General features: G+C 46.4%; 1 protein-coding gene across 3 annotated transcripts in view; it reads left to right on the top strand.

Annotated features, from left to right (window-relative positions):
* Mapk14 (mitogen-activated protein kinase 14) overlaps positions 1–27621 on the top strand; it is a 62887-nt gene that overhangs the window by 20955 nt on the left and 14311 nt on the right. For all 3 annotated transcript variants that reach the window (XM_051153427.1, XM_051153426.1, XM_051153428.1), the window contains exons 2-8: positions 3876–4005; positions 6330–6388; positions 18847–18958; positions 19601–19630; positions 20116–20163; positions 21184–21298; positions 21798–21869. In XM_051153427.1, coding sequence (XP_051009384.1) covers positions 3876–4005; positions 6330–6388; positions 18847–18958; positions 19601–19630; positions 20116–20163; positions 21184–21298; positions 21798–21869 — 566 coding nt within the window. The remainder of the gene's footprint in view (positions 1–3875; positions 4006–6329; positions 6389–18846; positions 18959–19600; positions 19631–20115; positions 20164–21183; positions 21299–21797; positions 21870–27621) is intronic.

Here is a 27621-nt window from a genome sequence, read left to right as displayed (position 1 = left end):
CAAGCAAATGTGACACTCAAAATCTGTCTGGAGCAATTGGATGGACATCCATTTACCTGGTATAACAGAGCCAGGAGACTAGTTGGCTGTTTTCAGCTCACTAAGTTCTTGGTGCTTAGGTGTCTGTGTGGCTGCCTAGAGAGGAGGTTTCAAGGAGAGATGGGCTTTACATTTATTTATTTGTTTGTTTGTTTGTTTGTTTTGTATATAGTGTTCTGTCTGCACACCATTATAGATGGCTGTGAGCCACCATGTGGGTGCTGGGAATTGAACTCAGGACCTTTGGAAGAGCAGCCAGTGCTTTTAACCGCTGAGCCGTCTCTCCAGCCCCGGGCTTTACATTTATAAGTGGCATTTAACTTGAAATCATGGGTTGTATAATTTCCCCATCCCTATGACCAAATAATCTGAAGGAGCAGTTTAAAGTAGCAAAGGCTTACTTTGTAAGGCTCTCCATTTCCCAGGGTTCAGTCTGGTTGCCTGAACCATACACCTGACAAAGCACCATGGAGGGAGTCTGGTGTGGGCTGTTCTGCAGGCGAGAATGGGACAAACTTCCTAACTAAAAACATAAACCTTTTCTATTTGTTCAATTTGTGTGGGTGCATAGGGCTGTACATGTGTTGTGGTGTGTGTAGAGGTCACAGGACATTCTCCAGTTGGCTTCTTCCTTCTACCATTTGAATTCCAGAATCAAGTTCAGGTTGTCAGGCCTGTACCCTTTCCAGTGAACCATTTGGTTGGGCCCTCCCAATTTTTTTGTTTTGTTTTGTTTTTTGTTTTTTGAGACAGGGTTTCTCTGTGCAGCCTTGACTGTCATGGACTCGCTTTGTAGACCAGTCTGGCCTCGAACTCACAGCGGTCCACCTGCCTCTGCTTCCTGAGTGCTGGGATTAAAGACATGTGCCACAACTGCCCAGCCCATCTCCTAAAATTTTAAGACTCTCCAGCTAGACAGGACACATCTGTGGTTACAGTGTTCGGGAGGTGGAGGTAGAAGGATCAGAGTTTAAGATTGTCTTCAGCCATATAGTGAGTTGAAGGCCAGCCTGGACTCCTTAAGCTCGCATAACAACAGCAAAAGGAGACAAAGTGGTGCCACCAGCTAGGGAATCAAGTGTTTAACACATGGCCTGTGGAGGGCATTCCATATGGAACTGTAGCATAGATACAGGCGAGGTCATCAGGAGGAGAAAGTAGAACTCAACGGCCCAGGGCTCTTCCCCTGAATAACTCCATTATCGGGAAAGTAGAAGAAGTGCACAATGCAGAGAAGGTCCTAGAAAGCCTGTGACAATGTCCGCTGACAGTAGGAGGGAAGTGGTAACCATGGCAATATTAACCCAGAAAAGCACCGTTGGGCTTGCTCACAGAACCCATCAATAGGCTGGAGAAGAGCAACTCCTGCAGGGTAGACTCAAGGAAGAACAGGAGCTGAGAACGAGCCTTGTATGTAGAGCTGTGCTTCTCAAACTTAAGAGCTGAATGAATCACCTGAGATCTTGTCACAAAGCAGACTCTACTGTAGGGGCTGAGATCCTGCCTTCTCGGTGAGCTCTCAGGCAGTGCCAGGGCCACAACTCCATGGAGTACACACTGGACAGCAGTGGTGTAGGTTAGGAGCTCTTGGTTTTGTGCATGAAGGGCTTGAGAAAATAAAATTTACTGGGCTCCTTTCAGTTTCTGATTTGCAGCTTTAGGATGGTGTCCAGGAGTTTTCTTATAAATCCTCAGGTGAAGCTGACATGAATGGTTCCTGTGCCTTGAGAATTTGGAGATTCCTAAGCTTTGGAGAACTTTTTATGCTATGGTGGGGAGTCATCAAAGCAAATTAATGAAGATGGAAATTTTCTAGAGCATATTCTGAGTGACCCTGAAGAGGGATGAGCTTATGACTCAGTGGTAGAGTGCTTGCCTACCGTCCCCATCCCTGGACTCAAATCCCAGTCTGTCTGCCCCTCTCCCTACCACCCCCTCTCCTTTCCCTCTCCCCCTCTCATAAATAGGTGAGCATACAAGGGAGAAGAGGGGTGCAGAGGAATGTCCCTGAGGTGTGGGATATCTCCAAAGCATGTCAGGCTTGTGTTTTGATCAGAGGGGATGCCTTAGAGCAAGAGAGAGAGTCTGTGGAGAACCTTGGTGGAGAGAGACTGGGGTACACAGGTCCACAAGGAGCGATGGAGCTATATAAAGCTCCCTTTGGGATTTGGACGTTTTAGAGACAAAAATACCAAGTGATCGTTTTAGAGTGGAAAATAACCTTGTGAGAAAAGAGTGGCACTATTTTAAAACATACTTGAAATGATGTTCAGAAGTGAATTTTTTCATGCAGTCTGACTATACATTCTTCCGTAACCACCATGGTTAGCCATGGGTGATTCAGTGGCTGGGGTCGCCCAAGGTTAGACCCTATCCAAGGGAAGGGTACAGGAGTAATTATCACCATCGAGCAGTTAGGGGACAGAAGACAGGAGAGAGCCGGAGAGACAGTGGTGATGAGGCCAGCAGCTTTGCTGCAGTCAGGGTGGAGTGAGCAAAAGCACGCTGAAAGGCGGGAGGGTGCTGGCAGGGAGAGAAGGTCTAGTGGCCCTGAAGGTGGCTGCATGATGTGGAGGGGTCAGGAAACGGGGCATTGGATAGGCCTCTATTTGGGCGATATAGTTGCCAAGAATGTTGTCAAGTTGGGAGTGGAGGGATACTTTCTCAGAGGACAGACTTTTGGTGGGTGATGGAGAATTCTAGTCAGTAGGTAACAGCAGCAGAGTTGATGGTTTTTAGCCAGCAGGGAAACAAATGGGAAGAAGTGTGTGAAGATCCCTACACTGCAGGGAAGTGTGCGCGCGAGAGCGCCCTCTGGTGCCAGGTCTGTGAAAGAAATGTTTGTACAGCTTGTTTCCACAGTAGAAAAGGCTCAGAGAGGAGACTGCAAAATTCTAAGAGTGTTATCACAAATCAGATTGATGGTTGGAATCCATGTAGGTTTGGGGGTGAAAGGAGGACTCCCTGATAGTTTGGTGAGGGAAAGTTCTGAGCTAATGACGATGCTGAACTGGCACCATGTTGCTCCTCATCCCGTCTGGTCTCATTCTGTGGTCACTGTGCTCGCTATTGTCATCAGTATTTATTCTTCTCTGTCACTCTTGCCCGTGCCGCAGGACTTCTGCACACCTCATCTCTGCACGGCGTGGCACTTTGGAAGTGCTCATTCTCCTAGAAGCAGGGTAGTTTCTGTGGCCTATACTGTGACTACCGTGTAGTAGCAAGGTGGCAAAGAGGCCTGGGCACAGGGTGCATAGGGATGATGAGTGTGTTGGCTCCTTTTGGTAGATGCTGCCTGCTTCCATGAAGTTTATTAGAGCACAGCCACTCCCATTTTGTAGGTTCCTGTTTCCTGGCTGCGTTGAGGGAACAACTGCAAGCCGAGGAGTTAGTTGTGTCAGGGACTGTGACCAGGCTTTGGAAGAGTCTACTCTCTGCGCCTCTGAAGAGTGCTTGCCAACCACTAACGCAGACAAAAAACACAAAACGAGCATAGTGAATAAATAGGAGCCTCCTCTGGGTAGTGGGTGATGGGTCATTAGTCTTTACCTTAGTCTGTGTCTTGCCACACATTTAACTTGGAAATGAAGTAGCTTTCAAAGTAGTACTTGGAAACCCGGCCGTGGTGGCGCACGCCTTTAATCCCAGCACTCGGGAGGCAGAGGCAGGCAGATCGCTGTGAGTTCAAGGCTAGCCTGGTCTACAGAGTGAGTCCAGGACAGTCAAGGCTACACAGAGAAACCTTGTCTCAAAAAACAAAAACAAACAAACAAAAAAAGAAAGTAGTGCTTGGAGCACTTCTAATGTAGGTCTTCTGTTGTTCTCCCTCCCGTTAGTGCTGCTTTTGATACAAAGACGGGACATCGTGTGGCAGTTAAGAAGCTGTCGAGACCATTTCAGTCCATCATTCATGCCAAAAGGACCTACCGAGAGCTGCGCCTGCTGAAGCACATGAAACATGAGAACGTGAGTGCCCCTCCCTTGTGTGCATGAGTGCAGGTGGACAGGCACACGTGTGCGTGAGTGCTGCTGCATTGGTGCCATGGGCCGTCTGGTCACATGTGAGAGTGATGGCGGTGCCTCTTCCCAGAGTTGTAGTTTCACTCCAGGATCTTTTTAGTTTCTGTGCATGTGTGTTTGCTGCTACAGTTTAGTGCGTCATGGGGGTGCAGTGAGTGCCCTTGGAGGCCAGAAGATGTCAGCTCCCTGGAACTGGACCCACAGGTGCTTGTGAGAACCAAATCTGGCTGCTTGCGAGAGTAGCCAGTGTTCTCACTGCTGAGGCATTCTCCAGCAGTGAGAATATTTCCTGATGCTGCGGATTTCTTTATTTTGTGGGTATGTGTATATATAAGTGCACATATGTATGTGGATGTCAAGACAGCTCTGGGAGTCGGCCCACAGTCACCTATAGCTCCAGTTCCAGGGGCTCTGATACGCTCTTCTGTCCACACATGGTGCACAGATACAACATGGAGGCAGAACGGTCATACACATAAAGTGATTTCTGAGTTAGAGGCTAGCTTGGTGAGAGTGAGTTCCAGGACAGCCAGGGCTACACAGAGAAAAAGCCCTGTCTCAAAAAAACCAAAATACAGCCGGGCGTGGTGGCGCACGCCTTTAATCCCAGCACTCAGGAGGCAGAGGCAGGCGGATCGCTGTAAGTTTGAGCCCAGCCTGGTCTACAAAGTGAGTCCAGGACAGCCAGGGCTACACAGAGAGACCCTGTCTCAAAAACCAAACACAAATATGCTCATACATACATGCATGCCATTCTTATTTATTTATTTTACATTGTTCTGCGTGCGTGCCTGCCAGAAGAGGGCGCTAGATCTCATCACAGGTGGTTGCTGGGAATTGAACTCGACCTCTGGAAGAGGAGACAGTGCTCTAAACCTGAGCCATCTCTCCAGCCTGGAGCTTTATTTTTTATAAGTTTTTTATTTCTAGTAATGTGTACGTGTTGGGGGCATATATACGGGTGTGCATTGCCATGGAGGATAGAAAAAGGCATTAGATCCTTTGGATCTGGAGTTAGAGGTGCTTGTGAGATACCTAACAGGACGGTGAGAACTGAACTCAGGTTGAAGAATGGCTGAGCCACCTCTACTACCCCAAAAGGTGGGGGCTTGGTTTATAGAGGTTGTTGCATATACAGGTTTCTTTTCTTTTCTTTTTTTTTTTTTTTCTTTCTTTCTTTTTTTTTTTTTTTTTTTTTTTTTTTTTTTTTTTTGAGACAGGGTTTTTCTGTAGTCCTGGCCGTCCTGGACTAGACTCACTTTGTAGACCAGGCTGGCCTCAACCTCACACCTGCCTCTGCTCCAGATTAAAGGCATGTACTACCACTGCCTGGCTCATAAGCAGGTTTTTTAGTATCTCTCCATCTTTTTTATATTAAGATGTTCATGTTCTAGCAGGAGAAAGTCCCCTATACTTAGATATTAGTGTTTGGGGGATTTGTTTGTTTTCATTTTGTTTTGTGTTCTGAGTCAGGGTTTCTCTGTGTAGCCCTGGCTGTCCTGCAATTCACTCTGTAAACCAGGTTGACCTCGAATGCAGAGATTCACCTTTTTCTACCTGCTTAGTGCTGGGATTAGAGGTGTGCACCGTCATGCCTGGCTTGTATTTTTTAAAGGTTGCTTTGTTGGTTTACGGCAGGGTTTCACTTTGTCACCCTGGCTGGTTTGAAATTGCTGGGCCACTCTTCAGCCTCCTTGGTCTGTTTTTTTTTTTTTTTTAACACAGCAGGCACCTGGTTGAATGTCTCAATTTTCTTTCCTACTGACATGTTTGAGGGGGAACAGGAAAGGCCAGAGTGCTTATACTTAATGTAGAAGTTGTCTTACCTTCCTTCCATTAGTTTTATGCAGTGAAGAGCCAAGCCTTGGGGCTGGAGAGATGCCTCAGTGGCTGTGAGCACTTGCTGCTCTTGTAAAGGACCTGCGTTTAGTTCCCAGCACCTACATTGGGTGACTCAAAACCGCTTGTAATTCTAGCTCCAGAGGGTCCAGTGCCTCCCTCAGGTCTCCACGCGCACACACATTGCATAAGGTAGACATTCTAATTCTTTTTTGCTGTCTGATACACTACTGGCAAGGGAAACAAATTCTAAGGAGATTGGGCTTTTTCATGGTAAAATACTATGTGTTGTGGCCTGTGTCTGTATTCCAGCATTTGGGAGTTAGAGGCAGCACGATCAACAGTCCAAGTTAGCTTGGGCTTCGTTCTACCTAAAGCTCTGTGGGAAGCGCGCTGCTTCCTCAGTGTCTGATCTGCATGTGTTCTTGCAGGTGATCGGTCTTCTGGATGTGTTCACGCCTGCAAGGTCCCTGGAGGAATTCAGCGATGTGTGAGTGCATCTCTTGGATTTGCAACCTCAGCTAGAGGATGTGGTTGAGCAGCCGCAGAACTGCTCAGAAGATTATTCTATATTCCACCTCTTCTGGGTTCCTGGGGGATGGATACATATAGTGAATGTTATATGTGTAGCATTTTAGCACTTTTACCATTTCAGATACAGTGATGGGTCCTTACAAAAGTTTCACAGAGGGAGAGAGTACAGGGGATTTTTGACTATTATTTTTTTTCCCCTAAAATGGCAGTCCACATCATTATTTCCCTCTTTGATCCCCCGTGGATGGGGAGATGATGCTGAGACTACATGCTGGTACTAGAAATACTAAGTTTTTGTCCTGGGTCAGATGGCAGGCCCTACATGTTGGGAAAGACTTCTTCTAATCTGGTGCTTCTTAGAAAGCAAAGCCTGGATGTGGCATGAGTCACAAGTAGAGGGCCATAAGAAATTCAACAGGGAAGGAGACAAAATAGTACTTGGATGTGTTCGTGAACCAGTCACCACTGAGAGCCAGCTCCTGGCCTGCAAGCTCTATAGGATGTAGGAAGCTCTGCAGGAGCACCACCCTTCTGATCACTCCTAAGATTTGCTCCGTTGTTCATGAATGCCTTCACATGCCGTGTGGCACACGTGTAACAGCAAGACCGGTTTCAGCAGGGGTCCTGTGCTCATCCAGCCTTCCCACCACTGTAGCTTTCCTAGTGTCTGATTAACTCTTGTATTAATTATCAGCTTGACAGAATCTAGAAGCTGGGCCTCTGGGCGGCATGCCTTTGGGGGATTAGCTTCTGTAATTGATGTGGGAAGAGCCATCTAAACTGTGGCTGGGGCTATTTCCTAGGCAGGGGATATCTGGGGACCATGTAAGAGAGAGAAGCAAGCATCTCATTCCTCTCTGCTTGCTGTGCCCGGTGACCAGCTGTCTCAGCTCCTGCTTCTGTGACTCTGCTGGGATGAACTGTGCACTGGAACCGTGAGCCAAACACAGCCGCCTCCCTTCTGTTGCTTTTGTCAGGGCCTTTCTCAAAGGAAGAGGAGCAGACACAGCCCATCCCACTTGAGAGACACGCCATGCTACAAGAGAAGACGCGTCTCAGCGTAGTGCACATGTGGTCTGGTTGCAATTCTGGCATTCCTAAGTGGAAAAGATGTTTATTGTAAAAGCCAGACAGAACTGTAGGTCATGACTGCCCTTCCCTAGCTTCTGTATTAGTCAGCTTTCTTTCTCTGTGAACATGACTGAAGAAATTAGCTTATGTAAAGAGGAGAAAAAAGGCCATTTGACTTCCTGGTTTAAAGGTTCCAGGTTGTAGTCAGATGGGCCCGTGGCTTTTAGGCTTCCTGTAGAGATGCCAGCTAGCAGTGGTAGGAGCGTTGATGTAGCAGAAGCCACTATAGAAAAGCAAGGTGAGCAATAACATCTAAATCTTCTTTGTTTGCTTGCCGGTGCAGTGTGGCAAAACAAAGAAAGGGACCAGTCCGTAGTTTTCAAAGCCACGTTTCTAACGACCCTGCTGCTCAAACGTTGCAGTGCTCCTAGAGCACCACCTTGGAAAGGGGGCTGTTGACGCAGGGTTGTCAGTGGCCACTATAGCGTTTCACTCCTGATTCTCCCCGTGCAAAGACAACTTTTCTCCACTCTTTCTTTGTCAATACCATCTCATCTTTTCCTACAAAACAAGCAGGCAGATCTACATTTGCGCTCTTGTATTTTGTTTATAGAAAAGGAAAAAAACAGACATGAATGCCAAAGATGCAACTGGAGAGGAGGAGGAGAGGCAGCGACAGGACAGGCAGCATGGCCCAGGTACAGGGAAGATGGAAATAACTAAGAGTGACGCCTGCTCCTACACCAGAACAGAGGCTGCCCACACAGCTGAGCACAGCTGATGGAGCCTGCTGCAAGCCGTGCTTAGGAGTCTACATGAGGAACAAACGCTACTGCAGCGCTTTCATGGATTGCTTTGAAAGACACGGGCGTGTCATCTCAGTTTTAACCTAAGATTTTTTTTTAAGATTTATTATGTATACCATGCTCCATCTGCATGTACACCGCAGGCCAGAAGAGGGCGTCAGATCACATTATATATGGTTGTGAGCCACCATGTAGTTGCTGGGAATTGAACTCAGGACCTCTGGAAGAGCAGTCAGTGCTCTTAAAACGTTGAACCATCCCTCAACCTAAGATTTTTAGTCAGAATAGACTTTAACGGGAAAAAAAAAATTATTCATGGACTAGCAAGTGTTATGTTTTGGTTTAATTGAGCATCCTGCAATGAAAAATGGACCTATTTTTCCTACATTGAAAAGGCCATAATGAAGGCTGATGTCTATTTGAAAGCTTAAATTTTATTGGCAGTAAATTTAGCCCACCAACTACCAGTGTTTCTTCTCAGTAATATAAAGTTGCATTCATTTATTACAATTTTAAAATTGAAGTCATTTCAACAAGTGCATGACTGTGGCAGAGTTTTCTGCAACTATGGTACTGTTTTCTGTTTACCCTCCAACTGCGTTCTAGCAATTCGTTTTTTAAAAAGATTTATTTACTTGTGCATATAAGCACTCTATATGCATGTATGACCGCATGACAGAAGAGAGCACCAGATTTCATTACAGGTGATTGTGAACCACCATGTGGTTGCTGGGAATTGAACTCAGGACCTGAATGAGCAGCTAGTGCTCTTAACCACTGAGCCATCTCTCCAGCCCCCAAGATTTATTTTTTTATTATTATGTGTTTATTAGTGACTGCGTACACACACATACATGTATATATGTATGTATATGTATACTGTATACATACCTGGTGTCTGTGAATGCCAGAAAAGTGTGTCGCGTCTTCTGGCTGGAGCTGTAGGTGGTTGTGAGTCACAATGTGGGTCCTGTGCAGGAGCAGCCAGTGCTCTTCGCCCCTGAGCCCTCCCGAGGCCCTGCCTCTCCCTTGAGCAAAGCAGCTTCACATGCTGTGTGGTGAATGTGTCCTCAAGTCAGTTAACACACTTCCTGAAAACAGTAGTGAGCCTTAGCTTATTGCTGGGGAAGGGTTTTGTTGGTGGCTTTTTGTGATGTTGATAGCAGTCCAATCAATGAACACCCTTCCAGAGACAGCTGCTTCCTGTGTTCTCCAGAGTCTGGTAGACCGGTCTCCTTCGATAGGACTGCATGGTTTGCAGGTGTTGACGCCTTCAGGATGAGATGGGAAGAATGATGTTTGGTGTTGCACCATTGAGCCTGTGTCTCCTTAAAACATTTGTGTTCATTAAGAAAAACAGGCAAGCAAGCAACATACTGAGGACCAGAGGCTAAGGCTGCTGGGTGCACAGCAGGCTCTGCCTGTGAGTATGCGTTTCCCATGCTAACCAACAAAAGCTGTTAACTGCCTTTCAGGTTACCACTGACTTTTGAGCGTGCTTTCCTGTGTTTGAGCATTTGTTTCATTACTTTTCATTTCCTCATATGATTCACATTTTTGCTTCATCTGTAAGATCACATAAGGTTGGTTTTGTTTGTGACCAGCAACCTGCAGACATTGAGATGGCTGGGGAAGTGATCACATCTAATTTTGACTGCTGACATAGTGGGCGGGTGGCACACTTGAGCCCTGTGGTGCCTATGCTGTCTAGTGGCAAATGTTTTATTGTGAGTCCTGATTGCATGCCACAGATGTCTAGAACTGCAGAAAGTTTTACTAGGTGGTTTTAGGATCAAGTCCAAAAAGCCTCTGCCTCCCAAGTGCTGGGATACAGGCGTGTGCCACTTCGGTTGGCTTCTCCCAGCTACTCTTAACTACGCTGCCTACGGTGGGCAGGGGTAGTTTTAGGACTCTTCCTGCAGACAGTTTCTTCAACTTTCAGGAGAACCAAGTTGTCACGGGTTAAATGGAAACGAATCTTCTAAGACTCTTCCTGTTTTACAGCTTCTTGTTTTTGATTTCTTCTTTTTCTCCTTTCTTGCTTTTCTTTTTTCAGTCGTTTCACTTACTGAGACAGGGTCTCACTACGCATTCCTGGCAGACCTAGAATTGGCAGGTCTGCCTGCCTGTGCATCTCTGCTTCGGGTTTATTTGTGTGCTGGGATCTCATGTATCCCAGGGTGGCTTCAGATTTACTACGTAACAAAGGATGGCCTTGAACTCCAGATTCTCCTGTCTCCTCCCCAGTGCTGGGATAACAGGCCTGACCTTCCACACCTAGTTCATGCTGTTGGGCACCCTGGGCTCTGTGTATGCTAGGCAAGCACTTTGCCCCTCCCCCTTAGCCACACCCAGCCCTCTACTTGGCTTTTTGAGACAGGGTTTCTCTGTGTAGCCCTGGCTGCCCTAGACTCACTTTGTAGACCAGGCTGTCCTCAAACTCACAGCGATCTACCTACCCTTGCCTCCCAAGTGCTGGGATTAAAGGTGTGTGCCACCACACCCGGCCCTCCTCTGCTTGTTCTTAAGGAGACACAAGGGGTCTTGCATTTTCCTGTGGTCTAGAAAATGCACAGCAGCCCTCGTTTTAATGAAAGCCAGTGAACAGCTGGACACCAGGCTGGCTTTCTCCTATAGAAAGGGCATGAGCACTCTGGGTCAGTTAACTAGAACTAAAGGCATCAAGTCAGGGAATACTTCTGGGTTTGGGTTTGCTTTTATAGATTTTATTCAGCCTTTGAATATCTGCCTCTGCCAGACACAGTCCTAATCCTTGAGGAAGACAGCAAGCACACAGTCTCTAGTTGGCGAGTTGAGAAAAGAAGATTTTTTTTCATGTTTTAAAATTACTTTATTTCTTGGCCGGGCGTGGTGGCGCACGCCTTTAATCCTAGCACTTGGGAGGCAGAGGCAGGCTGATCTCCGTGAGTTCGAGGCCAGCCTGGTCTACAAAGTGAGTCCAGGACAGCTAAGGCTACACAGAGAAACCCTGTCTTGAAAAACCCAAAAAAAATTTTTTTTTTACTTTATTTCTTAAATAAATTTATTTTTTTACACATACATTTATATTATTACACATAAATAGAATAAACTACATACAGCAAGAAGAACCATGAACCAATCAGGAAATATACAAATGTTAAATTCATAGTAATTTGGCTATTTGTGTTTGGCAAACTTAAAGAAAACATCTTTCCTATCTTGGTGAATCTAACATTCTGAATGAAGGGGCTGAGAGATGGCTCAGAGGTTAAGAGCATTAACTGCTTTTCTAGAGGTCCTGAGTTCAATTCCAGCAACCACACAGTGGCTCAAAAGCATCTATAATGTGATTTAATGCCCTCTTCTGTCATGCATGTAGGCAGGGCACTATATATCTAATAAATAAATAAGTCTTTTTAAAAAAAATTCTGAGTGAAAATCAGTATAATAGTTCATCTCTATCAACTGAAATAGAAGAAGAATTTAAATGACCACATATTGTGCACTGTGGTAGATCTGGAGAGGCCCAGCATGGCCTGGCTCTGTGTACTCTCTGCCCTCCTGTGACCCACTCCCCACCTGTTTCTCTGTCCTTGTTTTCTTCCTAATACAGACAACCAGCCACTCCAACAAAGCCTCTGCCTGCTCTCCTCTCTCCCCACTTGCTGATTGGCTCGTTTCCCTTCAGTTCCATACAAGAGTCTTCAGATAAGACTCTCTTACGGTGACGTGCACCTTTAATCCCAGCGTGGGGGAGAGGCAGAGGCAGGCAGATCTCTGAGTTCAAGGCCAGCCTGGTCTACAAAGTGAGTCCAGGGCAGCCAGGCTACACAGAGAAACCCCGTCTTGAAAAAACAAAACTAGGACTCTCTCGTCCTATTTGAACTGTGACCCCAAGGCACTGTCTGCTCCTTGCTCTGCTTGGTTCTTTGCAAATGTTGTCACCATGTACTTACCTGTTTTCTTTCTTGCCTTGTAAGCTCTGTGAGAGTGGTGTGCTTTTTCTTCTTTCTTGAGTTGTTAGCAATTGGAGCAGTAGCAAGCCTGCCTACAGGTGTTATTTGTGAAAGTATAGAAATGTCAAAATCAGTCTACATAGCAAGTTCTGGGACATCCAGGCTACATAGACCCTGTCTTGGAAAACCAAAAACCAAAAACCATGGCCTACTCATGTGACTGGAACTGTAACACAGTCTGTGGTACTAGCTGGGTTTTTAGTGTCACCTCACAGCTTTACAGAGGACTTGAGCATGTTGTCTCTTGACACGACACTGGTGTAGATTTATCATCTGATTGTCAGATGAGGAAACAGACTGAGACCTTCACTGTATATGAGTTTGAACAAATGTTGCTTCCTTCTGGGTGCTCTGGTTCTCAGTTTCCTCTGACATGTCCAAGGTCATGACCAGTACCACTGTGCTCTATCCTATGGAAGACACCAAAACTAAAGCCTCTCTCTGCTCCACGCTGCATGTGGTCACCTTGATCTGATCACCTCCATTGTGGGATTTTCCATGCCTTCCCTTTATCTAGACTGAATCGCCATGGCAGCATCCCCCATGCCAACCCTGCACGGGTGCCCTCCTGTGCATCCCCCATGCCAACCCTGCACGAGTGCCCTCCTGCCGTCCCTGTGGACCTGTTGGTGCCTTGGTTGTTTGACCGCACACTTGCCGCTATGTGTCTTTACCATGGACGATGTGTCAGAGTAGTGAGTCCAGGCCAGGTGATGTTGGCAATGTAGAGGACACCTAATATCTGTGCTTCCTGCGAGAGTGGTGTGCTTGTTAAGCCACCAGCTAGGCTATTGGATGGTTCTTCTACCCCTTGTTATAGAACACTCTGGCCTAGGGGGCTGGAGACATGGCTCAGTGGTTGGGAGTGCCGAGTGTTGTTCTGGCAGTTCACAACTGTCTGTAACTCCAAAAATCTGACACTCACAGACATAAAATGCACATAAAATAAAAATTAAAAAAAAAAAAGAAGAAGAACACTCGGGCCTAATTGTACCCATGCCAGATAAGAGCCTGAGCATATACACTTCCAGTAAAACACTCCATCGCCCTGTCTTGCTAACACTGCTGTGAGCTGTCCTGAGTCATCTGTCATAGTGCCTTTGTGGGCCAGACACCACTCTGAATGCTTCAGGTACTACTCAGAACAAGACCTAACCCTGCTTACCTCGGACATTGTACACTCCCAGTGATAAGAGGCGTATAAGAAAGGAAATTACGTAGCACACTAGCAGATGGCAATACTATAACAAAGGAGAAAAGGCCGGTTAGGTGTGTAATCCAGAGAAGTGGCCACACTTCAGATACATTGGTAAAGGATAGGCCTTCTTGAGGATGTGGAATTTGTGGAAAATATCGAAGGGCAGGCAAGATGGCTCAAGAGGAAAGGCATTTGCTCTACAGCCTGGCCTAGGTAGAGAGAACGGGCTCCACGAAGCTCTTCTCTGCCCTCCACACACACATAGTACTAATAAATAGTCGAAAAGGAATCCAATCCATAGTAATCTATGGGGAGCATGTCCCAGCCAGTCCTGACAGTCAGCACAGAGGTCCTGAGGCAGAAGACTTGATACTGTGTCAGAGCTAGAGCAGGAAGCCATTGTCCAGCTGAGAGCCAGGAAGGAAGTAGCCAGTGAGGTCAGAGGTTACTGGGGCAGAATACTGGGCTGGAAGGATTCTCTTACGGTGAGTGAGGGGAAAGTTGTGTGACCTCTGTGGTGAGGACCATTGGTGGCTCCTACTGCTGTATTAAGCCCTGTTTAATCTGGAAGACATGTTCTGCCTTCTAACTGCTTTTGGATAGAGCTTATAGTGGTGGGGACACCAGGCTGTAACAAGAGGTTTTTGTTTTGAACTTTCACTTGTATTGAGCTTTCAAAAGCATGCGATGGCTGGAATCTTTTTTTGTTTTTGTTTTCGAGACAGGGTTTTTCTGTCGTGCAGCCCTGGCTGTCCTGGATTCTCTTTGTAGACCAGGCTGGCCTCGAACTCAGAGATCTACCTACCTCTGTCTCCTGAGTGCTGGGATTAAAGGCGTGCACCACCACCGCCCAGCAGTGGTGGGAATCTTGACAGTTGGCTGTCACCCAGGCAGGACTCAGGAAAGGAGGCTCTGGAACAGGGCACAATGTAGAGCCTTGAAAACTTCCAGGCCTGAGTCCGGTGGTAGTGGTGGCGCACGCCTTTAATCCCAGCACTTGGGAGGCAGAGGCAGGCAAATCGCTGTGAGTTCGAGGCCAGCCTGGTCTACAAAGTGAGTCTAGGACAGCCAAGGCTACACAGAGAAACCCTGTCTTGAAAAACCAGAGGGGGGAAAGGAAAAGAAAGAAAATTTCCAGGCCTGAGTCCTGCCTAGTGCTGATCCCATGGATCTCACTGACTAGCCTCACTGGGGATGTGTGGGGAACTGGATTTTAGAGGATGCTGCCATCCCAAGCAAGAAGCAAGATTGGAGTCAGGCTGTGAAGTTCTTCTTGGCCTTCAATTTATAATCTCACTTAATCTTTTAAAGATGAGGTATTAGATAGCTTTCCAGCTGCAGTGGACTCCAGCCTGCCTTCATTTATTTTAGGAATTCACTCTTCAGTCCAGTGATAATATCAAGCAAGTCTTCAGTCCAGTGATAATATCAAGCAAGTCTTCTCGAGTGTCATTAAGTACACTTGCCAGAATCAGATACTGTAGAGGCTCGTGGCTTCCTAGGGATGCCCTTTGGATTGTCCATTTTGCCTTTAGGGTATTGAGGTGGAAGCAGGCTTGACATTTGGGGGTTTTTGGGGGGGGGGGCAGGAGGTTGTTTGTTTGTTTTTGTGACAGTGTTTCTCCGTGTAGTCCTGGCTGTCCTAGACTCACTTTGTAGACCAGGCTGGCCTCAAACTCACAGAGATCCGCCTACCTCTGCCTCCCAAGTGCTGGAATTACAGGCATGCACCACCATGCCTAGCCAGGCTTGACTTTTGATTTATTTTATTTGTTTGTTTTATTTTATCTATGAGTTCTCTATCTGCATGTACACTTATGTGCCAGAAGAGGGCACCAGATCACATTACAGATGGCTGTGAGCTGCCATGTGGTTGCTGGGAATTGAACTCAGGTCCTCTGGAAGAGCAGTAGTGCTCTTAACCTCTGAGCCATCTCTTCAGCCCCTTGACTTTTATTTTAAGTGAGTTCATCTGCACTTGGCCTTCCACAGCCTGATGATTTGAGAAGTAACCTGCTTTCCTTAATAGACTTTGTGTGGTCCTTGCTCCTGTCCTATGTTGTATGATCTGCTTTGGAACTCCATCCATATGTGGGCTGAAATTTCATACTTGATGGCCATAGATTGTTCTTAGACCTTGTGGAAACAATATGGAATAATTAGCATAATTCCTAAAAGAATTCGACTTTCAGTTGACTACATTGTAGCCTAGGAGCAGTGTGTAGAGCTTCTCTCTGTGAAAATGGCTAACTGTGGGTCCTGATGTAGTGCTTTCACAGCCTCACCCTGTCCGTGATAAAGTGGATCAGAAGTGCCAGGTCCACCACTTATGTTTCCCAGATCCTCAGATCAATTGTGTGTGATAGAAAAGGGACTGCAAGCTACACCACTGTTGGGTGTGCCTGTGTGTTTGTGATGTGTGTGGTTGCTGGTGTGTGCAGAGGGCAACTCTGGGCCGTTGGTGCTCTCTCCATTCACCATGGATCCTAGGTATTGAGTTCAGACTTTCATGAGTGTTGTTACCCTGGAGTCATCCCAGGGGCCCTACAGAACGTTCTTATATTTATCAGATTATATGCCAGAGTGAGGCTAAAAGTATACAGTTCCTGAAGCAGGTGTTGGTTGCATGCCTCGGGAGGGTGAGGCGGAAGAGTGTGCAGTTTACAGCCAGCTCAGGTGAGCATCAAGGCCCTGTCTCAAAAGCTCCAAGACCAGGTGGACCTCAGTTTAAAAGTATCTGTCCCCAAGGCACAAGACAGTGGCTCTCCTCAGCACTCCCAAAATAAATAATGACTGGGTTGTTGTGGGGGAATAGTGCTGTGTTCTTGAGTCTTCACTAAATACTGAGAAGCTGTAAGGGAAATTACCTAGAGATATGGTTCTCTTGGTTATTGTGACATCTGTAACATGTTAAAATTTTATTGGTTTATATATGCATCAGTGCATATGAATGAATGCTCATGCTGGAGCACGCATGTGGAGGCCAAAGCACAACTGAGAGGAATCAGTTCTCTTCTACCATAGGGTGTGGTCCTGAGCATGGGCCTCGGGTCATCAGGCTTGGGAGCTGCCTTTGATTGTGTTCTTTTGGAGCTTGGAACGTCACACAAATCAAACTACCTTGATGAAAACACTTCAAAGAGTATAATTTACACACCCCACCCCCCCCCCCAAGACAGAGTTTCTCTGTGTAGCTCTGGCTGTCATGGAACCTCACTCTGTACACCCGGCTGACCTCCAAATCAGAGCCACCTGCTTCTGCCTCCTGAGTGCTGGGAATTAAGGCACGTGCCACCACTGCCTGGCTGTTCTTTATTTTTTAAGAAATATTTTATGTGTATAATAGAGTATATGGACATGAGCACAGTGCCCACAGAGGCCAGAAAAGGACATTAGGTCCTCTGGAGCTGGAGTTACAGGCAGGTGTGAGCCACCTAACACGAGTTCTGGGAACTGACTTCAGGCCCCTGGAGAGCAGGAAGCATATTCTAATGGGCCGTCTCTCCAGCTTTCTTTTGTTGGTGGTCGTTGGTTATTTTTTGTTTTGGTTTGGTTTTTTCCAGACAGGGTTTCTTTGTGTAACCTTGGCTGTCCTGGACTGGCTTTGCAGATCAGGCTGGCCTCAAACTCAGAGATCCTCCTGCCTCTGCCTCTGCCTCCTTAGTACTGGGATTAAAGGTGTGCACCACTGTGCACAGCTTTCTCTTGCCTCTTAATTTACTCTTTAAATTACACGTAGAACTCAGCTTTTCCTTATGGCAATATAAACATGCAAGTTTTATGGAAATGGCTAAAAATCTCACTTTAAAGTCACAACTAGGCCGAGTCTCTCTAGTCTATACAAAAGCCGACTCACCTGAGCAGCCTGAAGAGAAAGCAGCAGCTGCCCTCAGGTACAGGCTCTACCTCGTGGCCCTGCTTGGCTCTTTGTGCTCTCAACTGTGTGCTGCAGTAATGATGGGGTGACAGCAGTGTGTCTAGAATGGCTCTTGCAAACCTGCTGGACCTGAACGAAGTCACTCTTCATCTTACCACATAAAAGCAGGATTACTGATCACTGCACCTGTGGGAAGCTCTGGAACACCTTGTTCCTGCTTCCTTTAAAGTAAATGCAAGGATGCTAGTCACTCCTGAAAAAAATAAGTTAACACTTTGTAATCTAAGGACATGTTTATTTTAAAGTGTACAATGTGAAAGATTTAAATGAGGTGAAAATATGGGATTGCAAGTGCATGATCCTGTGTTATGGGCTTCCAATTAGTTATACTATGTATTTTTTCCTGCAAAAATAAAAAGACTGGCAAGGACTGGAAATGTGGTTTAGAGGGCTTGTTTGGCATTCCTGAGGCCTGAGTTTGATGTCCATTACTGTTCTACTGCTGTGAAGAGATACTGTGACCAAGGCAACTTACAGAGGAAAGCATTTAATTAGGAGCTTGCTTACATACAGTTTTAGAAGTTTAGTACAATATCCTGGGGGTGCAGTGACTTATTTGGGCCTTTGAGACGTCAAAGTTCACCCCAATGACACCTCCTCCAACAAGGCAACACCTCCTGCCTTAATTGGGGCTGTCATTGCTGTGGTGAGCACCATGACCAAAAGCAAGCTGGAGAGGAAGGGGTTTATTTATACACAGTTTCATATCTAAAACAGTGAAGACAGGAACTTGGAGGTAGGAGCTGATGCAGAGGCCATGAAATGGTGATGCTTACTGGTTTGACCCCTGTGGCTTGCTCAGACGGGGACCACCCAGCTTAAAGATGGCACCACCCACAGTGGGCTGGGCCTTCCCCCATCAACCAGCAATTAAGAAAATACCCTACAGCTGGATCTTATGAGGGCACTGTCTCAGTGGAAGCTCCCTTTTCTCTGATGACTCTAGCTTGTGTCAAGTTGACATAAAACTAGGTAGTATACCACTTAATCCTCCCCCAGACAATTCCCCTAACTGGGGGCCAATTATGCAAATAGATGAGCATGTGGCAGTCATTCCGTTCAGGCCACCACAGTGGCACGTCCGTCATCCTAGCATTCAGGAAGTGGAGGCAGGAATGAGAACGCAGGGCATCTTTGTCTAAGTTTGAAATGGCCTGGGCTACATAAGATTTGTCTAGAAAAGAGAAGACTGAGCTGGGTGGGGTGGTACACACCTTTAATCCCAGCACTCAAGAGGCAGAGGCAGCTCTCTGAATTTGAGGCCAACCTGAGCTACAAAGGGAGTCTAGGACAGCCAAGGCTACACAGAGACACCCTGTCTCGAGAAAGAAAAAGAAAAAAGGTTTTGGCTGACATTGTGGTGCTTTCCTGGATTGCTTTGTCACACACACACCCCATTCCTAGGTACCTGGTGACCCATCTCATGGGGGCAGACCTGAACAACATCGTCAAGTGCCAGAAGCTTACCGACGACCACGTTCAGTTCCTGATCTACCAGATCCTCCGCGGGCTGAAGGTACAGACAGTAATAGTGTCAGTTGGGGAAATGAATCCTCTGTTTTCTTATGAAAAACTTAAAGAGCTACAGAATCAACCAGTCCTACTGCTCTTGTATTCCCAGGCCACAGTTGACTCTAGAGAAAACGATATGTTGTCCTTTTCTCTGACCTTTCAGTCTGAGTATCCAAGAGAGGGGGATGTTAGCCTCATTGAGAGGTTAGTGGCATCCTGATGCAGCCCGAGTCCCATGAGGTGGAATCCAGGCTTTAGAGCACTCCTCAAGGCTAGGCTGGATGTGAGAGGCAGGGAAAGGAGGACCACTGTGGGCAGTGTAGTGAGTGCCAGGCCACGCAGGCTTGAATGGTGAGCTTGAAGGGATAGGTTCTTCAGGGAAGTTAACCTGATGGTGGGAGGGACTAGTAAGCTGCTTTAAAACTACGCCACCTTTGATTATTACCAGAATATCAGAACTCTTACTGTGCTTCTCAGCGGGGAAGAAAACAGGTTGACAACTCGAGTAGGTGGAGTGAGAGTTATGACACACTGTGAACATGAACAGTGCTTACCACCTGAAGGGGCCTGGAGACCAGACTGCGCTAGGACATGGCACTGAAAAGCTGAAATAGTTTCGTTCACCTGACTTTCTTCTTTTTTGCAGTATATACATTCAGCTGACATAATTCACAGGGTATGTATGTGCCTTAGGTGGTAATTATTTTGGTAGTGTGGGTGGGGCTAGAAGAGTGGCATCTGAGATCTCAACCTTGACTTGTAACTGTTGAAATAGCGATGGGCTGCAACCTTGCAACTGGTAAAGGAACATTTACTGTTTTTTTATTTGTTTTTTTGGTTTTGTTTTTGGGTTTTTTGAGACAGGGTTTCTCTGTGTAGCCTTGGCTGTCCTGGACTCGCTTTGTAGACCAGGCTGGCCTCGAACTCACAGAGATCCGCCTACCTCTGCCTCCCAAGTGCTGGGATTAAAGGTGTGCGCCACCACGCCCGGCAGGAACACTTACTGTTGTGCCTGCTCAAAGCTAATGTGGCTGAGAGATTGACTATAGCTTGAAATGGGCCTGTCTCTGAGGTCTTCCATGTGTGTCTGCAGCCTCAGCACCCTAGGGCACTCAGGCACTTGACACCAGGTTGACACTGTTCTCTCCCCTTGTGTCCTAGGACCTAAAGCCCAGCAACCTAGCTGTGAATGAAGACTGTGAGCTGAAGGTAAAAAGAGATTGAACTGTTTGTTTCCTTTAACTTCCTTAGCTGGCCAGCCAGACTTAGAGAAAATGATTTAAGCCATGACTTTGTATCTGAAAAGTTACTTGTCCTTAGGAATATCAGCCTGTGAAACTTGAAGTAGGCTGAGCAAGCTGTTTAAATGACCTGGGAAGTAGATTTTAGTATCTTGTTTTCATTTTTTAAAGAAAATAAGATTAGGAATACAACATGTTACTTATAATAAAGGGGTAGTGTAGTCTAAATGTCAGTTAAACATTCCTGCTGGGACACTCATTATTATAAAGGTTTCTAGAGGAGAAATGGCAGGGACTCAGAATGATCCAATAAGACATAAATGAGTTAGCTATCTGTCAAAGTAAGTAGCAGTTTTTGTTTGTTAGTTTTTGCTTTGTTTTGTTTTGTTTTTTAGAGACAGGGTTTCTCTGCATAATAGCCTTGCTGTCCTGGTCTCAACAGAGATCCGCCTGCCTCTGCCTCCTGATGCTGGGATTAAGTGTGCGCCATGGGCTGGATAGACAGCTCAGAGATTTAAGAGCACGGGCTGTTCTTCCAAAGGTCCTGAGTTCAATTCCCAGCAGCCACATGATGACTCACAAACATCTATGATGAGATCTAGTGTCTTCTACTGGTGTGCAGGTGTTACATGCAGGCAAAACACTGTATACCTAATAAATAAATCTTTATAAAATAAAAAAAGTGTGCACCACCAGGCTCGGCTGCACTACATTTTTTAAAATTAATTTAAAAAACAAAAAACAAACATACAGGTGACTGGAGAGATAGCTTATTTCCCAGCACCCGCATGATGGCTCACAACCATCTGAATCTAAAGGATCTGGTGCCTACTTTTGTCCCTGTGGACACTGCATAACACTTGGTACACGGATAGACATGCAGACAAAAGTCATGTGCCACCATGCGTTCTAAAGGAAGACCCGGCTTTCTTTGTCATAGATGGCATAACTTGCTGCTCCCGTTCCTGATTTCTGTTCTTGCCCTTAGATTCTGGATTTCGGACTGGCTCGGCATACTGATGATGAAATGACAGGCTACGTGGCCACCAGGTGGTACAGGGCTCCTGAGATCATGCTGAACTGGATGCACTACAACCAGACAGGTGCCGCTGCAGTCCTACCCAGGCCTGACCCAGATGGGGAAGGGAGCTCCCTCACGTGGTTTTCAGATGCCCTGGCAGTTGGGTCCTTGCTTCTTACGGTTTCCATGTCATTCTCACTATAACACTGCCAGACGAGCGTGCTCTCTAATCAGCGCCCCAGTGTTGCCTGGGAGGAGTCATGACTTTACTAGTAAGAAAGCTTTGCCCTGTCGGGAGTTGCTTGTTTCTCTTAGTTATATTCTGACTTGCATGACCTATTGAGCCCTTTCTTGGGTGACGGTTTAAATAAGCTTATTTATTTCTATAAAAAGTGATTGATGAGGGGCTGGAGAGATGGCTTAACGGTTAAGGGCACTGTCTGCTCATCCAAAGGGAAATGATTGTTAAACCTCAGTTGTCTTAAAGGTTGATTTAAACCTTTCACTCCCGATAAGAATCCAATTAGTGGTCATGCATATGAATAGCTGTGTCTATGCTTGTGTTCTGATTGCTGTTCTAGTGGATATTTGGTCCGTGGGCTGCATCATGGCTGAGCTGCTGACTGGAAGAACATTGTTTCCTGGTACAGACCGTATCCTTTAACATGTCTAGGCCCTGTCCTCATGTCTGTCCTGCGTCATGCATGTGTGTTCCCCTTGTTTGTGGGGAAGACTCAGATCTTTGTTTTGTGGTACAAGCATTGCTTTTGAGGTCTGTCCACTTGTTGAATAGCTTACCTTGCCAAAAAAAGGCTTTGGGCCTTGGGAGAAAACAAGCTTAAGACTCACCTGTCGTCTTTTTGCACTCACATTTAGTCTACTTCTGCAAGCCTCTGGTAAGCGTACACAGCCACCTGTACATCAGGCGTCTCGTTCTCACACCTGCTTATTTACTAAACAGGCTGCGGCCCCTGTACTGACACGCCTGCTGACTTCTGTCCTGTTTGCTGCTTAACAACCAACAATAGAAGTAAGAGGGGCCCCTGTTGTGTGCTTTTGTTTCTGGTTAGAGCCAGCCCCATTTTAGTTCCACACTTAGCACCATTTGGGCTATGAGCACCAAACATCTTTCTTATCTGCTAGGCAGTTGTCCACGGCTTAGTGATGTCATTAAATATAGTTTGTGAGAACTCAATCAGCTCTGCCCAGGGAGGATGTGAGAGTGTTAAAACAGAAGCGTAAGTCAGTCTTCAGGAGGGGCTTTTGTAAACCTCGAGTAGCCTGCAGATGGTTTTGGCTGGGCTCCTAGAAATGCCACCATAAAGAACTCTTGCTTCACCCTCTAACTGCAGCTTTGGCGCTTGCCTAGCACTCCCTGAGTCTGTGAGCTCCCTGCTGACAGCTCAGGCTGCCTCTCTCCAGTGACTGATAGCACGGGGTCCATCCTGACAGTTCTCTGCTAGACAGTGTCTTTCATGAACTGGAAACCTCTGCTTCACAGGCAATGCTGTCTGTGCCGCTGCCCGTTCGTCACTGGACCACGGTCACTCTAATTCCACTCTAGGGTCTCATCGCCCAGAACGTCTCCCTCCCCTTGCCAATGTGGTTTATTTGTATTACAGTCCAAGGTTGAGAGGATCAGGGAGGCTTGTGATGTCCCTCATGCTGTCCTCTGTTCTCCTCTCTTCCCTGTGGTGTCCCTCCAGCTGCCTTCATAGACAGACAGACGGAAACGTCTGTAGGGAAGCCTCTCAGTTCCTTGCTTTTGTAGTCAAGGTATTCAGTTAGGGCCCAGGCCCTGGAATTTAGATTTTAGCCTTTTTACTTTTGAACTATGTGGCTTTAATCAAGTTTTTCTAACCTCTGTGTTTCTGTTTGCTCAACTATAAGATGACAGAGGGTGGTGTGAGAGTTTGCTGAAACCAGAGCCACCAGGAAGTGCCTGCCTCATCTTTACCAGTGGCTGTGTCAGCCATTCCCAGGGATCACGGATTCCTGAGAGGAAGATTTGTGTTGGCTCATGGGTTCAGAAGTCTCAGTCCGTGGTGAGGTAGAGCATGTGGCAGAGGAGGCTTCTCACTTCATGGCAGCCAGGAAGCAGGAGAGAGGAAGGCAGCCATGAGTAAAATACTCTTCTAGGACATGTTCCCAGTGACCTCCCCCCCCACCCCCCAGCTCCTGATGTTCCCAGCAGGAAAATTTGTGCTGCCAGCTGGGGATCAGACCTTGAGTCAGCACCTGACCCCTAGCCTACAGTGCAAAACATATTCAGTCCCTGTGCAAGGGTCCAGACCCTCTTGAGTCTCTGAGATTTGAGGCAAAATCTTAGCTGCTAGTCCCTGTTAAAATCAGAATACATAGCCGGGCGTGGTGGCGCACACCTTTAATCCCAGCACTTGGGAGGCAGAGGTAGGCGGATCTCTGTGAGTTCGAGGCCAGCCTGGTCTACAAAGCGAGTCCAGAACAGCCAAGGCTACACAGAGAAACCCTGTCTCAAAAAATCAAAAAAAAAAAAAAAAAAAAAATCAGAATACATTTCATACTTCCAGGACTCAGTAGCATGAGCATTGTCATCCAGAGGTAAAGAAGGACCAGACCAAATAAGGTGAGACACGGCATTAAAATTCCATAGTTCACATCCATGTGTGGAGGCTCAAGATGGGACCAGCTGAGTTCCCACGGCCTTTAGCAGCCCAGCTCCTGTGACCTCCTGCATATACCCGTGTGCCTTCTCGTGCTCACTGCCTGTAGCTCCCTCAGATAGTCCACATTCGGGGGCCTCATCATCAGCTTCATACGCACAGCCTCGTGACCCACACTCTCAGGCCACTCACAATGAATCCAGCCCTGGTCTCTGTCCAGCTTTCCAGGCTTCCCTTGGAGATCTGGTGAGTGCCTCTCCCACCCTATAATCCACCAAGGTCTGCTGCCAACTTGGGCAGTGGTGCTCTATCAGACTGTGGCTGTAGTGACCTCTAAGTAGCTGAGCACTGTGATGGGTCCTGGGAAGACCACCTCCTAAATGTCCCTTTGTGGGCAGGGGGCTTTGGGCTGCCTCTTCTCTAGGGGTGTTTGGAGAAGTTTATACTTCGTATCTTGGGCCTGTGGTGGGCAGGGGTCTCTTGATTTCCAAGGCCTCTGGTCTTTCCTGTCTGCGCAGATTCTCTGTGTTTGTTGTGTTGGTGGTAGGCGTTTTATTTTGTTTGTGACAGTCTTAATGTAGCATGCAGCCCATGCTGAGACTGTGTGTCTCAGGACAGCCTTGCCCTGACCCTCACAGTGCTCCTCTTGCCGTGGCCTCCAGAATACCACTCACTTAGCCACTGTGCCTGGTTTCATGCTGTACTTGCTAGGCCTGGAACCCAGGGCTTTATGCATGCTAGACAAGCGCTTTACCAACTGAGTCACATCTCCAGCCAAGTAACATCTCTAGGCAATTTTGCCAGACTGATGTTTTGAGTAAAACTAGGAGTTAATCCACTTGAGCTTAGTTTCCCTGGGTGAACCTGAGAGAGTTAGTTTATCAGACCTCTTTTACTTTTCTTAAGGTCCTGAGGAGGAGTCAGGAAGCTCTCTTCACTGTCATGTTCTCTGGTTGGTTTCTAGAACTATTTTCTTTTTCTTTTTTGATTTTTTGATTTTTTGTTTTTTTGTTTTTGTTTTGTTTTGTTTGTTTTCTGAGACGTGGTTTCTCTGTGTAGCTTTGGCTGTCCTAGACTCATGTTGTAGACCAGGCTGGCCTCGAACTCACAGCAATCCTCCTGCCTCTGCCTCCCAAGTGCTGGGATTAAAGGCGTGTGCCACCATGCCCGGCCTCTAGAACTCTTTTCAAAGCCTGCAGAACATGCTAACCCCACGCCAGCCAGCCTGGAAGGCCTGAGGCTCTAGCCTGTGTGGCGTGTGAACAGGTCACTGCTGAGGGTCCGCAGGCTGCCTGTCACTTGGGCTTCAGCTTCTTCTGTGGGTTTGTGTTTGCCTCACCTTCGTCATTGTGCCTTCAGCTGGTGGTCTTGCTTCTAGCTGAGAACTGCCCAGTAGGCCTTTTTGAGGCATCATGGATGTGTTGTGTGTGCGCTGTCCTATGTATGGCTCATAGTCAGGAGCCTATGTGGTTAATGTAACTTGATGACTGATTTGATTTTTTGTGGGAATGTAATGTAAAAGTCGATACTTCTACTGTGATAAAATTTTCATTAACAAAATTAACTTCAACAACATTAAAGTTTATAACCTAACAGCATTAATTATGTTTGACTTTGGACACAGTCATTGCCACTAACTACTGTGCCTCATCTGCTTAGTAAGAATGTTAATAAGTAAAGAATGAAGTTCTTCTCTGGAAACCCGGTTGGCTGTATGTACCGAGTGAGTGCCCCTGACAGAACATAGTGTCAAAGGAGAGAGACTGTAGACTGTCTCTAAGTGGAACCCTGATTTATTCCAGATGCCTCCAGTTTTGAAATATGTGACTCAGTCAGGTGTTGGAATCACTGATGCCAGCACTTGAGCTCAAGAATATAGACAACTGACTTTTCTACCAGAGATCACAGTCTTGGCTTGTTATGCACCTTCTCTATGTAATCAAGTAAATTTCCTTCATGCATAAAAGCCCCTTCCCCCATTAGAGTGGCTATGGTACTCCTTTTTTTTTATTTTTTATTTTTATTTTATTTTATTTTTTTTAAGATTTATTTATTTATTATGTATACAATGCACATCAGATCACATTATAGATGGTTGTGAGCCACCATGTGGTTGCTGGAAATTGAACTCATGACCTCTGGAAGAGCAGTCAGTGCTCTTAACCGCTGAGCCATCTCTCCAACCCCCACCCCCCCTTTTTTTTTTTTAAAGATGGCTATGGTACTCTTAAGGTGTGAACTATGGTCTGGAGAAACAACTCAATAGTTCAGAGCGTGGCTGCTCTTCAGAGGACCCATGCTCAAACCCCAGCACCTGCATGGTGGTTCACACTCATGTACTACTCCAGTCTTCCTGGGCACCAGGCACACACATGGTACAGATATGCACACAGGCAAAATGCTCATACACATAAACATAGTCTAATGGACCCTGTGTCTGCTCTCCACAGAGGACAAACCCACTAGAGTGCCCACCATATCATGGCTGCCTGCTGCTTTCTATTGTTAGCTTTTCTTTTCCTAAACCAAGTGAGGTTTGTGTATGCTAGGCAGGCAGGGCAGCACTGAGCTGTATCTCTAGAGCTCTTCCACAGTTTGAAAAGTAGTCTCGCCACTGACACTGAAAGCAGGTGTTTAGGACTGGAAAGCTGCCTCAGTGACTAAGAGCTCCAGACCAACTACCCTTGCTGAAGACCAGAGTTGAGTTTCTGTCACCCATGTTAGGTGTCTCACGGTTGCCGAAAGTTCAGATCCTTTGGCTGCCTGCACACAGACACAAATACTTGAATTCTTTTTTTTTTTTTTTTTTAAGTTTGATGCCAGACTTTGTATCACATGCCTTTAAGCCCAGCATTTGGGAGGCAGGCAGGCAGATCTGAGTTTGAAGCCAGCCTGGTCTATAGAGTAAGTCCCAAGCTAACCAGTGCTCACAATGAAACCGTTTCAAACAACGAAAAAACAAGTAAGTGTTGTGGAAGAAAAGCATTGTGAAGCTGGGCGGTGGTGGTTCACGTCTTTAATCCCAGCACTCAAGAGGAAGAGGCAGGTGGATCTCTGTGAGTTCGAGGCCAGCCTGGTCTACATAGCGAGTTCCAGGACAATCAAGGTTACACAGAGAAACCCTGTCTCGGGAAGAACAAAAAGCATTTTATGAGATTGTTATTTGTACTTGAGAATATATTTTCTTTTTCTTTTAAAAGATTTGTTTGTTTGTTTATTATATATATAGTATTCTGCCTACATGTGAGCCAGCAGGCCAGAGAGGATACCAGATCTCACTATAGATGGTTGTGAGCTACCACATGGGTGCTAGGAATTGAACTCAGAACCTTTGGAAGAGTAGCCACTGCTCTTAGCCTCTGAACCATCTCTCCAGCCCCAAGAAAAGATATTATTTTCTTAAAAAGCAGACTTTCCATATTTGTACATAACCCTTAAGAAATATTTATGTGTATACCAGTGAAAATGACTGCATCCACAATCCAAAAGAGAATAAAGCACATTGGGTTTCATTGAAGCTTGTCCTGTCTTGTCACTAGAGTGACTCCCTTTCCCTCTACCCCCAAGCTTGGTTCAACCAGGCATGAGGGTACACACCTGTGATCCTAGCACTTGGGAGACTGAAGCAGAGGGATTTCTATGAGTTTGATTGAGGTCAGCCTGGGTTACATTTAATTATCAGTTACCATTTCCCCTTATCTGTTTGTTCAGCCTTTGGCTTTTGTTACAGAGAACTTGATTAGACTAAAATTTGATTTTAGTC

This window comes from Acomys russatus, chromosome 11 (genome assembly GCF_903995435.1).
Source record: "Acomys russatus chromosome 11, mAcoRus1.1, whole genome shotgun sequence".
In the NCBI taxonomy this organism is placed as follows: domain Eukaryota; kingdom Metazoa; phylum Chordata; class Mammalia; order Rodentia; family Muridae; genus Acomys; species Acomys russatus.
This window is presented reverse-complemented; position numbering and strand designations above follow the sequence as displayed.